General features: G+C 43.9%; 1 protein-coding gene and 1 long non-coding RNA gene across 4 annotated transcripts in view; one reads left to right on the top strand and one right to left on the bottom strand.

Annotated features, from left to right (window-relative positions):
* Positions 1-12918, top strand: part of COL27A1 (collagen type XXVII alpha 1 chain) — a 192088-nt gene that overhangs the window by 170326 nt on the left and 8844 nt on the right. For both annotated transcript variants that reach the window (XM_072124196.1, XM_072124195.1), the window contains exons 49-59: positions 5492-5599; positions 6413-6466; positions 6690-6752; positions 7811-7864; positions 8889-8924; positions 9033-9050; positions 9222-9257; positions 10987-11013; positions 11467-11520; positions 12229-12397; positions 12474-12583. In XM_072124196.1, the coding sequence (XP_071980297.1) occupies positions 5492-5599; positions 6413-6466; positions 6690-6752; positions 7811-7864; positions 8889-8924; positions 9033-9050; positions 9222-9257; positions 10987-11013; positions 11467-11520; positions 12229-12397; positions 12474-12583 (729 nt within the window). The remainder of the gene's footprint in view (positions 1-5491; positions 5600-6412; positions 6467-6689; positions 6753-7810; positions 7865-8888; positions 8925-9032; positions 9051-9221; positions 9258-10986; positions 11014-11466; positions 11521-12228; positions 12398-12473; positions 12584-12918) is intronic.
* LOC140077213 (uncharacterized) overlaps positions 1-12918 on the bottom strand; it is a 45696-nt gene that overhangs the window by 4676 nt on the left and 28102 nt on the right. The gene's annotated exons all lie outside the window — the stretch shown is intronic.

A 12918-nucleotide genomic window follows, 5' to 3' on the forward strand; every position in this document is an offset into this window, starting at 1 on the left:
TACTTATCATGTGCTGCCCTCTACTGGCCCAGAGCTATAAAGACAGACGTCTATTGTGTTACAGCAGTGTACACTGCGGATATGGGTTCCCCACTCTCCTTGTTGTATTGTTATTAATGCACAGATGTCTGGTGGTCTCCCTGCGGGGTCTCTTCTGGCTGGAGGTGTATGTACAGCTGTTTACAGCAATGGACACAGATAAATGCTTGCAGATTTCCTTCATTTCACCCAGTTGATTTGTATAATCAGTTCAGTGCTTGCTTTTTGGATTTGGAGTCTTTATACTATACGAGGAGAATGGGTGGGATCAGCTCCTGTAGCTTATACTTTCTTAATAAGAGCACTGGGTATTTTCACCTTAGTGGTTTTCCAGGCTAAAATTATTGATGACCTCCTTAGTAAAAGTTATGGACCCCTGCTGAGTATCTGAGAGCAGCGGCGCCTGCAGAGCTGGAGGATGGGACATCCAGGCTCTCTACAAGCTCAGATACCATTCACCCTGCAATCATCTGATTAGTGGGTGCCGGGTGCTGCTCCCCTATCAGTCTTTCATTTTTTCCCCCCATTAATAAAATTGAGTCTTGTTTTCTGCCAGACAGATTGTACTCTCTAGCACCACCATATAATATCCCATGCACTGGGAGGATTTGGTAGAATTGAATTTACATCTTTGTTCAAACATCTTTCACTATGTGGTCCAAAAGACACATTCCCACTGTTCTTTGGTTTGGAACAGTCATATAGATGCCAAATTTATGCAGATTTCTTAATACCATTTAAAAAAGAAACACACAAAACAAGTCTTTTCTTCCCTACATACTAACACTCTTAACTTAGTGTATGGAGTTGTGGCATTACAGCTGCTGCTGTATAATGATACAGTTTACATATATATCAGCCCTTCACATAGTAAAATAATATACTCTGCATCCATCAGCTAAACAGGGTGCAGTGCCTGTGGTGTAACAAGTCAAAATACTGATGTAGGGGGGTAATATGATATGTAAGGACAGGTTCTGGTCCTCCAAACACAGTACACCCCTCTGCATCAACTTGTGGTCCCAATTCAGATATTTAACTGCGTGGCTGTCAGCAACCTGTAGTAAGATGAGGCTGTAGCCAGAACTCTGCTTTCAAGTCTAAATAGTCCTGCAGATTATTGTTATGGTCAGGTGACAATCCTGAGGACACAATTCCCACAAACTGCATAGTAACTACTGAGGACTCTGCCGTCTGTATGACATCAGCTACATTTAATAGATATTACTGACTGCATGGCCGCTGATGCACAGTCCACATACAATGGTAATACATCCATGTGTCACAGCGGATGTAATATGTGCAAAGTCCATGGTAACCTCATCATGGAGTTAGAACACTTCCCGCTGACTGAGGATGTGATGAGTAGTTCAGATGCAAGCCACGCAGCTGGAAAGATGTAACAACTTCATGCTGTACATCCAGATAGCCTGTAGGGGCCACCACATACAGAGAGGTCACTCTGGGAGCTGCTGATGGCCATCACTTCATAACTTATGAATTGTCTATTGTTTGCTTTGAGAGAAGTCTCAGCACAAGTTGTAGACTTTACATTAATAGAAAATATATAATAATCAATAAGTGCAGGTAAATACAGAAGGGAATAGAACAATAATGTGGAGCTACATCCAGTAATCGGACTAGCAAGCATTATCAACAGATAATAATCAGAAGTAACTTCTATTTTCAGTTTCTAGAACATGATGGTAATTCTGTTCCAGGAAAAGGAGATGAACTGTTGTGAGGCACAGGAAATATCTGAGATCTTATGAAGTAAAAGAACCCCCTGAGGGCATTTGTGGAGGTTGTGCCCCATTACAGAATAAATGAGGTTATAGACGCTTACTCGCAGATGCTTGGCCCTAGAGCAGCACCACCTTATATGGAGCAGGTCTATACAACAGCGTGCACTATGGTCTAATAGGGACCCGGTACCAACATGACACATGGATTCCCAAATATGAGCCTATTGGGGTCCATAAGTGTGGAGCCTTGTCTGTTTTCCATCTAGAAATTTGTTTCCTGTATGTGGAGTTCAAGGAGAACATGCCCCCAAGAGAGAGTGGGCACAATTATTATCTCACCACAGGTTTTACCTTCTGATATCATCTACATTATGATTTCTAGAACTATGAAGAAATGCAAGAAAGGACTGAAGTAGTTACTCATAGCCAAGTCTTGGGTTCTTAGTTCTCTGCCGCTCATTTCCAAATATTTTCAAGGTGGCGCCATTTTTAGTCTTGGTATTGTACATGTGTTTCTTGTGTACAGGCGTATGGACAGCCGGGTCACACGGGGATAGTACAGGGACAGGACATGTAACACCACAACAGATATCCCCCCCATGTGTTCTGCAGTCATCTGACAGAGCGACTAATAATAGCCGACACGTCCTGCACACAGCTCAGGTAATGGTCGTCACTCTCACACATGATGGAGCACACAACACACCAATCCCAGTGCTCCTACCACCCTGGGGACCTGTGCAGCATCCTACAAGGCACAAATACAGGATTGCCAAGTGTTTGCTCCCTGTGGATTATCCACACATGCTGCAGATCAGATTTGTAAATGGAAAATCTGCAGAATAGACCTTAGTAGAAAAGTCAGATATCTCATCCATACAATAGAAGTACAGGGCAATATCTGCTGCACTTTATTTCTTGGAGACCCCTGCTTGTCATGTAACACTAAGATTTTCACTGCAAATCTCAACTTTACAGATTTTTGTCAAGCGTCGCTTGTTATATGTTCAGATTTTACACACCAAAATCTGTGGCGCATCACAGGAAAATGTGCGTAGGCCATATAGGGAGGTTACTAGCGCACGTGCGTGGGCCATATGGGGAGGTTACTAGCGCACGTGCGTGGGCCATATGGGGAGGTTACTAGCGCACGTGCGTGGGCCATATGGGGAGGTTACTAGCGCACGTGCGTGGGCCATATGGGGAGGTTACTAGCGCACGTGCGTGGGCCACATGGGGAGGTTACTAGCGCACGTGCGTGGGCCATATGGGGAGGTTACTAGCGCACGTGCGTGGGCCATATGGGGAGGTTACTAGCGCACGTGCGTGGGCCATATGGGGAGGTTACTAGCGCACGTGCGTGGGCCATATGGGGAGGTTACTAGCGCACGTGCGTGGGCCATATGGGGAGGTTACTAGCGCACGTGCGTGGGCCATATGGGGAGGTTACTAGCGCACATATGGGAAGGATATAAGACTTCTCTATCACACTGCCTGATGCAGAATGATAACTGGCATATTCTAAGGCACCAAAGTCTGCACTATCATTGTTTTTTATGTACTGCACTTCTGCCCCTTTGCCATACTTGTCTAAAAAGTTTCTAACAACTGCTGTAAACCCTCTATAAACGTGGTGCAAGGCATAAATCATTTCATAAACAGCTTATTACATCTGCAACATAGCGTCTATAATGTTACACAAGTAAAGTTATACTGGACAATCTTAAACTGCAACAGATTTATCTTGGCGTCAGAAGACAAATCTGGTGTTTTATTCATTGGTTTAGTGTGTCTCAAATTTTGTACTTCAAGTTTGGCACAAGAACACAGCTCCTTCTACACTCCAATTCATCAAATGTGTAAATAGCCTTTATGTCCAGTAAAGCATCTATTTCTGTGTCTTATAGAAAAGTTTTATATAGTAGTAGTTTAGCCATCATGATGGTGTTGGCGAACCTGTGGCGCTTAGAGCCCTCTCTGGTGGCACCCGGGAAGGTGCCCCGGCAAAGGGGTCGTCTGACAGGACACAAGCCACTCTTGTCCCAGGCTGCCCAGTTTGTGCCATGCTCCGTGCGATTTTAAAGTGAAACATCATGGGCGGCCTGGGTCTGCAGGAGGAATGAGTAGGTGTGGATTAGCATTTGAGCACCTGCTTAGGGGTCTGTGATTTCTCCTGTTCAGGTTGACCCTGGAGTGAAACTACAATGATGATCTGAATTTCTCCTCAGGGCGGTAAAACGATTGAAAGATGTGGTGGAGCAGGTAGCAATCAATTTGTCATTTTGGCATGTTGTAATAAATTAGTGGATTTTGATCCCAGTGTGCCTGGGAATGCCTACGGAAAGGTACTTCACCCTAAGCTGCCTGTAACACAAGTGATGTGCCTGAACTAATGGTATGTCAATTCTCCCTCGGCCATTGCGCATGAGTTCCTATGAGATTCAGGCGTACTTGAGGGTCTACGCTCCTCCTGTGGTTCCTTGGAAGGGGGGGGGCAGCGAGGAGGAACTGGAGGGTGAGTTCATGGAGCAGGAGTTGTCTAGTGTCATTAAGGGAGTGGTGGCACTCAGAGCCCTCTCTGTGGGCACCCAGGTCCCCATAATGCAGGACCCATGGCCTCCTCCTGCAATCCCAGGCCACACAGGACATTGTGCACCATTTTAAAGCAACACACCTCATCCTGCCATCCCATTGTCTCCTCTGTTCTACAACTTGTTCTCGTTAGGTCTGGCTGATCCCGGTTTCTCGGTAGTCTGAGACTAAAGTGATCCAAGTCCGAAATCTAATAACAACCTGTGGGAGATATGCTCCCCCGGAATACTCCTCCAGGTCGTAGGTGTTTTACAATGCACCAGATCAATAGCTTTTGCAAGTCTGGCCCCAGTGATGGACCTTTCCAGAGATCCGTTAGTAGCGCTCCTTCTGAACATCTCATTTCTGTGGTGTACGGGTTGCTGCTTAGGAAGAGTTACAGTAGTCTCTCTGCCTTGGCTTTCAGAGTTCCTGGGAAGTGGCTTGTCAGAAGGTATTTGTGGAGGGGGGTGGTCGAGGGCTATGACCTTCACCTATAAAGCTTCTGTGTCCGATCACTGCTGGAGGTACGGGCCTGGCGAGGGGGCGATGATTCACATATGGTGGTTGTGCCAGGAGGTGCATGATCTGTGGGAGTCTATATTCACTCTCTATAATCTCCTAACTTCATCCTCCACCCCTTGCCAGTCTGATATTGCCCTTCTCTCAATGTTCCCTGAAACGTACAAGAAAATTAATTAGGGACTTTTCCACAGTTTAGGAATAGTACGACTTGCGGCCAAATCTGACACTGTGCCTACAAGGGCGATGTGGTCGTCTGAAATGGTTTACATTGTGAGAATGGAGGAACTTTTAGATGACTTTGGGATTGATGCTGCCTACACCTTCCATCTTGGTGGCTTCCATGGACATCTTTCAGAGACTCCTTAAAGTTTCCTTCTTGGGACTCTGGACAGTAATACTGCTTCATTGGTGCATTATACCCATTGAATAGATATCTTGTGCACTCATTATTGCTTAATTGTCTATTATATTGGTATTTGTCATATTCCCTTGCTTGTTTTATTATTAGCTTTGCAACAATATATTGATTGATTTTGGTTGCAGTTTTGGCACTTGGTCTCTGCGAGGTTCACCATCACTGATTTATAACAATGCTGTTTGTTTTATTCTAGGGAGAAAGAGGATTACCCGGTCAGGTTGGCGTTCCAGGGAAACGTGGCATGGAAGGCGGCATGGGGTTTCCTGGAGCTAAAGGAGAGCGGGGAACAAAAGGCCAGCCTGTGAGTAATGTCTCCCCATAAATGGGAGGTAGAAACGCACAGAGGTCAGAGCTACTGCTGCTACAATGTATCAGTGTGACATTATATCTATACTCCCCAATGTATTATTATGTAATGTCTGTGCCCTCTGTCCAGCCATGGGTATAGGTTCTGCTCTCTCAAATGGCAATTAATTAGGTTTCCCTGTCACATTCCCTGGTTATCTATCTGAATTGATCGGCTGTTCAAGGTAACATGTGATTTTTTTTTGTCACGACTATTCATGCTTTTTATTTTTTCTATACAGTTACATTTGACAGTAATTTGTAATGTGTAGGAAATGTGTCAGAAAAGAAAAACAAGAAAAAAAAATGACAAAATGGAAATTTTTTTTAGCTATTGGCTTGTTCCCGCGGTTTTAGAGAATCCATTATTATGCAGGGCGGTGTCTTTGCATTGGTTAGCACTCATCTGCCGGTCCTCCATGGTGTTAGTATACCCTTCCGATGCTTTCCCCGAGTTTCACTCAAATCCTTAGCATGAAAATCCACAACAATTATAACACACATCAACCCTTCAGTCTTCATGCGATTATACATCTAACGGCTATATCATTTGACCCCTCCATATACATGATCAGTACATACACATTTCTATGTGTCCTCATTAGGTAAGAGAATAGGGTTTCATAAATCCTCATCACGGTGAATACAGGGCACAGTGATGACATCTCTACTATGTCACAGCTCAATAGTTTTCCAGTTGCTTTGTATGTTGCCCACAGTTTCACAGACTACCTGTATCTAATCTTCTTAATCTTTTTTTTTTTTTAAGGGGGACCCTGGGGAGACTGGATTTCCTGGCATGGCGGGACTCTTTGGACCAAAGGTACCGCAGTCTGTTGTGATGCTGCCAATGAGAGTGTAAAATACCTCTATGATCCTCATCCTGGCGATTAGATAGGTCATTCATTTCAGTAGCCCCCAGTAATGTAGCAGAGTCTAATGAGGGAGAAGTAAATACACATCAGTAATGGCCAGCTCTGGGGTGATGTGGCTGATGGGCATCATGTATTGGCTACTGGAACCAATTACTGTTCTGATCACTACAGGGACCTCCTGGGGACATTGGCTATAAGGGCATTCAAGGACCTAAAGGACCTCCCGGACTAATGGTGAGTACACCAGCCATTACGTGTAGTCCTACACTCATCTACTGTTACAGTCATTTCCTGGAATTGTACTTAAGAAAACCAGGAGTAACATTTTACATAAGAAAATACTTGACAAATACAAGGACAACTTCTCTGGTATATCAGCCATAAGTGGAGCAATAATCATAATAAGTTATTCAATGACCATTACTAAGCGAGTATTATACAAGTTATATGATAGCGGCTGTAATTGTAATTTCTGAGTATTCATTGATAGTATTAACTAGCTACTCGCACCCCACCAGTTACAAGATTGGGGTTCCACCTCCAAGTAAATGGTGCAGAAGGCTTTGCCGCTCACTCCTTTGGGAATGCCAAGGGTAGCTGACATTAGAGCTTAGCTGTATCTGGAAGTCCCATAGAGAGTGAATGGAGCGGCTGTTGGAGGTGGCTGCTATATAATATATTGTTGTATATTGTTAAAGGGGTATTCCCATGTGGGCATTTACATTTAATTTAATTCATTTGCCACATATAAACATTTCTTCAATTGGATGTTATTAAAATGTTCTTGTGTGAAGATGAGTGCTCATAAATGTAGCCATGTTGTCCCTTAGAAACGAGATGGCTTCCTTGGATACGACCACCTCAGATTCTGGCAGCAGTTTCATGCGCTATTGTGCCCTTCCTGACGACCTGGATTCAGCGATCATTACACCAGGACGGCTGTGGGAAATGCAGTAACTCCCAGACATTTCATATACAAACACCATTTGTGTCTTTGTGCAAGCCCTCCTGCAGAGGTGGCCGTATCCAAGGACACAGTCTTGTTTCTAGGGGACCATATGATTACATATATGAGAAATTATCTTCACACAGGTAAATGTTTTAAAATAACATCTAATTGAAGAAATGTTTATATATGGCTGATTAATGAAACTGAATATGAATGCCCAGGCGAGAATACCCCTTTAAGCTTGTGCTACAATCAAATCTGAAATGTATTTCACGTCCTGTAAATCGCCATCTTCTACATTCTGCTTCAGATTATTAATATTTCTATTATTTGCTTCCTCTAGGGTAATGAAGGAGTCATTGGACCAGTGGGCATTGTCGGGCCTCCTGGAAACACAGTGAGTAGATTTTTGCTTATGTATATTTATACACTGCTACAAGTATGCCAGAAATCAGGGCCTGGACAATGGGAAGGAAAGGGTAGGCACCTGGCAGGGGAAGAGGGGCACAAGTTACCTACGCAAGCTGACAAATATTTACACCTATGTGCTGAATGAGTGCAAAGAGCTCTCCCTATGCTTTCCGATAGTAAAGAACTGCTCAACCCCAACATTAAATACTTAGATCCCATTGCACAAAGTTCAAGGTTACAGAGGCACAGAGTCAGCAGTGTGAGTGCCAGAAATCAGCGTATTCTCCTTGCACAATATTTAGGGAAGGAAAATTCAATGTGTCACTCGGCTTGGGCAAAATATTCCAGAGAAATGCTTTCCCCAAAATACAGTTTCATCCTAATTTACTGCTGTCATTAGAGCTGCCCCCATGGCTCAGAGCTAAGGGGCACACCTGGGCACAGAAGTGATATTGATCCCCTTGGCCTCAGTCCCTGTGTACGCCTCCAGCTAATCATAGGATCTGTAGACACATTACAATTACTGGTTCAGTATCGCGTCTGTAATGTGACCGGCGTATTAACCTGAAAATCTGACCTGCAGAATGAAACCAGTTTGTGTTTTCTGGGTCTGGAGTTTGTGTACATAGTACGGCCGCCTTCAGCTGGAATATTCTTACCTTAAAAAGAAAAAATAATTCACACGAGAAGAACTTGATCATCTGGTTCTAGATTGTCCCCAGTGAGAGCATTTTATGTGGGAAATATCCACTCTTGTTTACTATGTCTGACACTAGGGAATGCCACCACCTCCCTCTAGCGCCAGGGAATGCCACCACCTCCCTCTAGCGCCAGGGAATGCCACCACCTCCCTCTAGCGCCAGGGAATGCCACCACCTCCCTCTAGCGCCAGGGAATGCCACCACCTCCCTCTAGCGCCAGGGAATGCCACCACCTCCCTCTAGCAGCAGCTATAAGTCCATCCCTACACATTACACCAGATACTCAGCACTTTGTTTCTTTTATTAAAGGGCCCAATAGGAAATAAAGGAACACAAGGAGATACAGTAAGTACATAGTTTCTCTTTCTAACCATGATAAGCCTACTACCCCATAAAGCTGCTGATAGCCACATTGTATTTATTAATATTCTCCTTCTCAATTTCTTATTCCAGGGATTACCAGGGCCTCGGGTAAGTGCAGCGTATTACATGGAGTAAGTATACCTGGTGCCATGTATACTAGTAACTAGCCAGCAGAGGAGACTTAGTACCTGCACCTATAGCAACACCACACAATAACTAACCATTTATATGATAACCTATTATTAAGAGTGTTTGTGACAATCTGTTCTGTCTTTTTAGGGTCCTCCTGGTCCACGTGGAAGGCCCGGACCACCGGTAAGAAAGATCCAAAAGCTGTTGCTTTATCATGTTTTATTGTAGCTTGTGGGTCTACAGTCACTATAGGATCTCAGACATATACAGTTCCTGGCTTGTGGATTGCTCACAGAAAACAGGGCAAAAGAACAATCTTACCCCTTCACCAAGTTTGCAGCACATCATGCAGGATCACAGTAGAATTTGCTCTTAAGGGCTCGTTCACACGACTGTCGGGGGAACGTTTGTACGGCCGCAAGCTTGTGGCCGTACATAACTCCCCCATAGACTGCTATGGCGCACAGGCTTGGTAAGGTGCGCAATTTTCTATGGAGAGGGGCGGGGTTGAGCAGCGCTCATCCCCCACCTCCTCTCCCATGTGCCCACTGTGCTACGGCATGGCGGACACACATTAATGTGAACGTAGCCTTAAAATGTACAAAGCTTTATCAGCTTTACCCAAGCCTGGCTCAGCAGAGACTTGTAGCACTGAGGCCTCCAGCCAATCCATCCATCACTTGTGCCCCTCCTCTGAGCCACCCAGTGCTAAAATTGGCAACCCTCTAAACACACTTACAGTGTCCTCCCCTTTCTACCATTGGAGTTATGGAATCTGTAGAATATGACCATTTCTATTAATGGTATGTTCCTTTAGCAGAAATTCATATTGTATTTACATTTTTTTTAAAAACTATAGATCTGACATTTTATGCAATGTTACCCTTGTAGAAACCAAGGCCAACTCAGCCCATCTTTTAGCACTTTAACTGCAGCAAAAACTGTGTGGTTCAGTTCTAATTGATAATATTGGGCCTGCTCCATTAGTCTGAGGAGGGGAGAGGGGTCAGTCGGACCACTCTTTTTCGCGATCTGTGATGGTCTCAGCACTGAGACCCCACTGATAAGCAAGTTGGGCCCTATCCTGTGGATAGGGCGTAACTTACCTTTATGGGAAAACCCATTTAACATAGAAAACCACACCAAAAATCCACTGCAGAAAGGTGAATAAGCCTTAAAAGTAGATGCTAAAGTCTCCTGCAGGACAGAGACGCTGAGCTCCTGCAATGATATGACTTTGCACACAGGAGATAGGATAAAGAATATAATCCCCTCCAGCAGATTACATGGGGAGATGACGCTGATGCCAGTAATTATGTGGCTGGACAAGGACTGAGGCTCCAGAAGTAAGAAATACAAGGCTTGTCACTAATGTTTGTCCCTGCACTCCCGGGTAATGACGGCCTCTGTGTCTGCTGCAAACTTTTCTATTGTCCTGTGATAAACTAGGGAAGGAAAATACTTTGTGGAAGAGGACTTTCCACTGGAAATGGAATCTATTGAATCACTTTCATAACACATCCTGAAGAAATGACAGATTATGATTGTACACGAGATCCACAAAGAGAGAGAAACTGATTATCGAATACGGATAAGGCTACATTCACACATCCAATGTTCATTGTGTTTAGAAACTTAATATAAATTTACATGGGTCCGGCCCGATTGTATATATGCTTCCATTGAAATACATGCAATTGGTAATAGCACCCAGTGTTTTGCAGTTGAGATTGAAAATCACTGGGTGCTGGTTACCGATCGCATGAGTTTCTGTTGAAACTCATAAACCCCTTCCTGTTCCATCTGGATTGCATTTTGAAACGTATAGTGTGAATGCAGCTTAACGGAGTTGTGTTCATGATGGAAAAAACATCCCAGTGGCAGAGTTATAATAATGTTCCATCTATTTCAGGGGCCGCCTGTGTTCTTGGAATCATTCGTAAGTAATTTATATCACATTTACACTAGAAGTGACTTTTGTTACACTGATGATTACAGCTCAGATACATTGCCCACTCCTGCTCTATGTGATACCACTGTACTGCAAGGTCTATATACAGTGTCACATAATTGTATCAGATCTCAGAGATGGGGTGGGCAGATATAATAATCTGTAGATTCATACATCACACTCATTTTTGCCCAACACTTAATGTACTCCCAGTGATTGGTGCAAATGAAGCCAGAAGTTTTGGGTGTTGAGTTAAAGGCCATGTCACACCTCAAATAATTTGTAGCCACAACCAGAAGCGCTTCCTTTACATTGGCGCACTTGCTTTAGAATTTACTGAAATCCATGTATATTACAATATCACTCATGCATCATGATACACTCAGAATTGGGGAACCTCATTCAGTTTTTTGCAATGTTTTCCTATATTTCTACTTTCAGAGGACAGAAGACTTCAGTGAATCTTACCAAGCTCTAATGGACTCGAGTGGACCGGTACTTACACATTTTTCTACATGGGAGCTAGGAAAGGAGATAAACCATGAGGGTCTGGTTGAAGCAATTGGATGTCCTCTGGTATAGAACAGTCAGTGTGCACAGTATCTTTAGAAATTAATTATTTTTCATTAATTTCTGTGAGGGGAGACACCTGCTGTCCCTTTTTATTGATCTCACACAAAAGGGGTGTAAATCGGGTTTAGGATGGCAATGTATTCGCCAGAGCGGATGACTCTGGACATGCCCTATGTTATATTACACAGATGACCCACTAGAAGAGAGTGGGGGCGGAGTCATATAGCCATGGATGCGCCACTAGGGAGATTCTGGGAAAATATGCAAAGTTTTTCAGGATGGGACAAGGAAAACCATGCCTCTTGTAAGGCAGCTCCCTTTAATTAAAGGGGTTGTCTCACTTCTCCGCTATCCTCAGGTTAGGATATAAAGGTCTGACACCCAAGGGCTTCACCCCTGGGACTCCTAGCTACTCAAAGAACTAAGGTCAAACACTTATTCCCCACCCAGTACATAGCCAGGGCTGTCCTACAACTAACCAGAGACTGAATACCAATATTGTTGCTCTTGACAGAAAAGAAGAACACGAGAATTTTAATGTGGATTTCCCAATAATATTGTGAGATTAACCTGGTTTCTGTTCTTACCAATAGCAAACCACGAAACAGGATTTTTATTTTTTTTCCATAGTCCTACCGAAGTACCGACTATCTGTTTGTGGACCACGGGGGAGAAATTTTTAAGACCCTACACTACCTCAGTAGCCTCATCCAAAGCATTAAAAATCCGCTGGGCACAAAAGACAATCCTGCCCGAATCTGCAGAGATCTGATGAACTGTCAACAAAAAATGGGAGATGGTAAGTAATGGTGCAGTGGTGTCTGCCCCTACTTACTGTCACACGCACCCCTCCTCACCCTGCACTCTGTTTACAGGCACTTATTGGATTGATCCCAATGTTGGCTGTTCTTCGGATACTATTGAAGTCACCTGTAACTTTACACTAGGTGGTCAGACCTGCCTCCGGCCAGTCACTGCATCCAAGGTAAAATAATCTATCACAGCAAATATCATTGGTACAACTGAAATTTTACTTTGTCAAATGGGTGGACCTGGGCTGGAGCAGATAGCCTGGCTCCACCCATTTAACACTGATTGCCCAGGAATTGTGGTGACTTGACTCCAACTATGCCAGTTTAATAATATCTATGTAGGTTGGTGAAGCTGGTAAAAGGGGTATCACAGTAATTGCCCACTACTCAGATTGGTGCTAGATCAGTGAGGGCTAAACCCTACGACTTCCATGAGGCCATTTTAAAGTACCAGCTTCCAGGATTTACAATGGTCCAACCTCTATCTCTTTCATACAATGCTGCACAT

The sequence above is a fragment of the Engystomops pustulosus genome, chromosome 9, assembly GCF_040894005.1.
Source record: "Engystomops pustulosus chromosome 9, aEngPut4.maternal, whole genome shotgun sequence".
Lineage (NCBI taxonomy): Eukaryota > Metazoa > Chordata > Amphibia > Anura > Leptodactylidae > Engystomops > Engystomops pustulosus.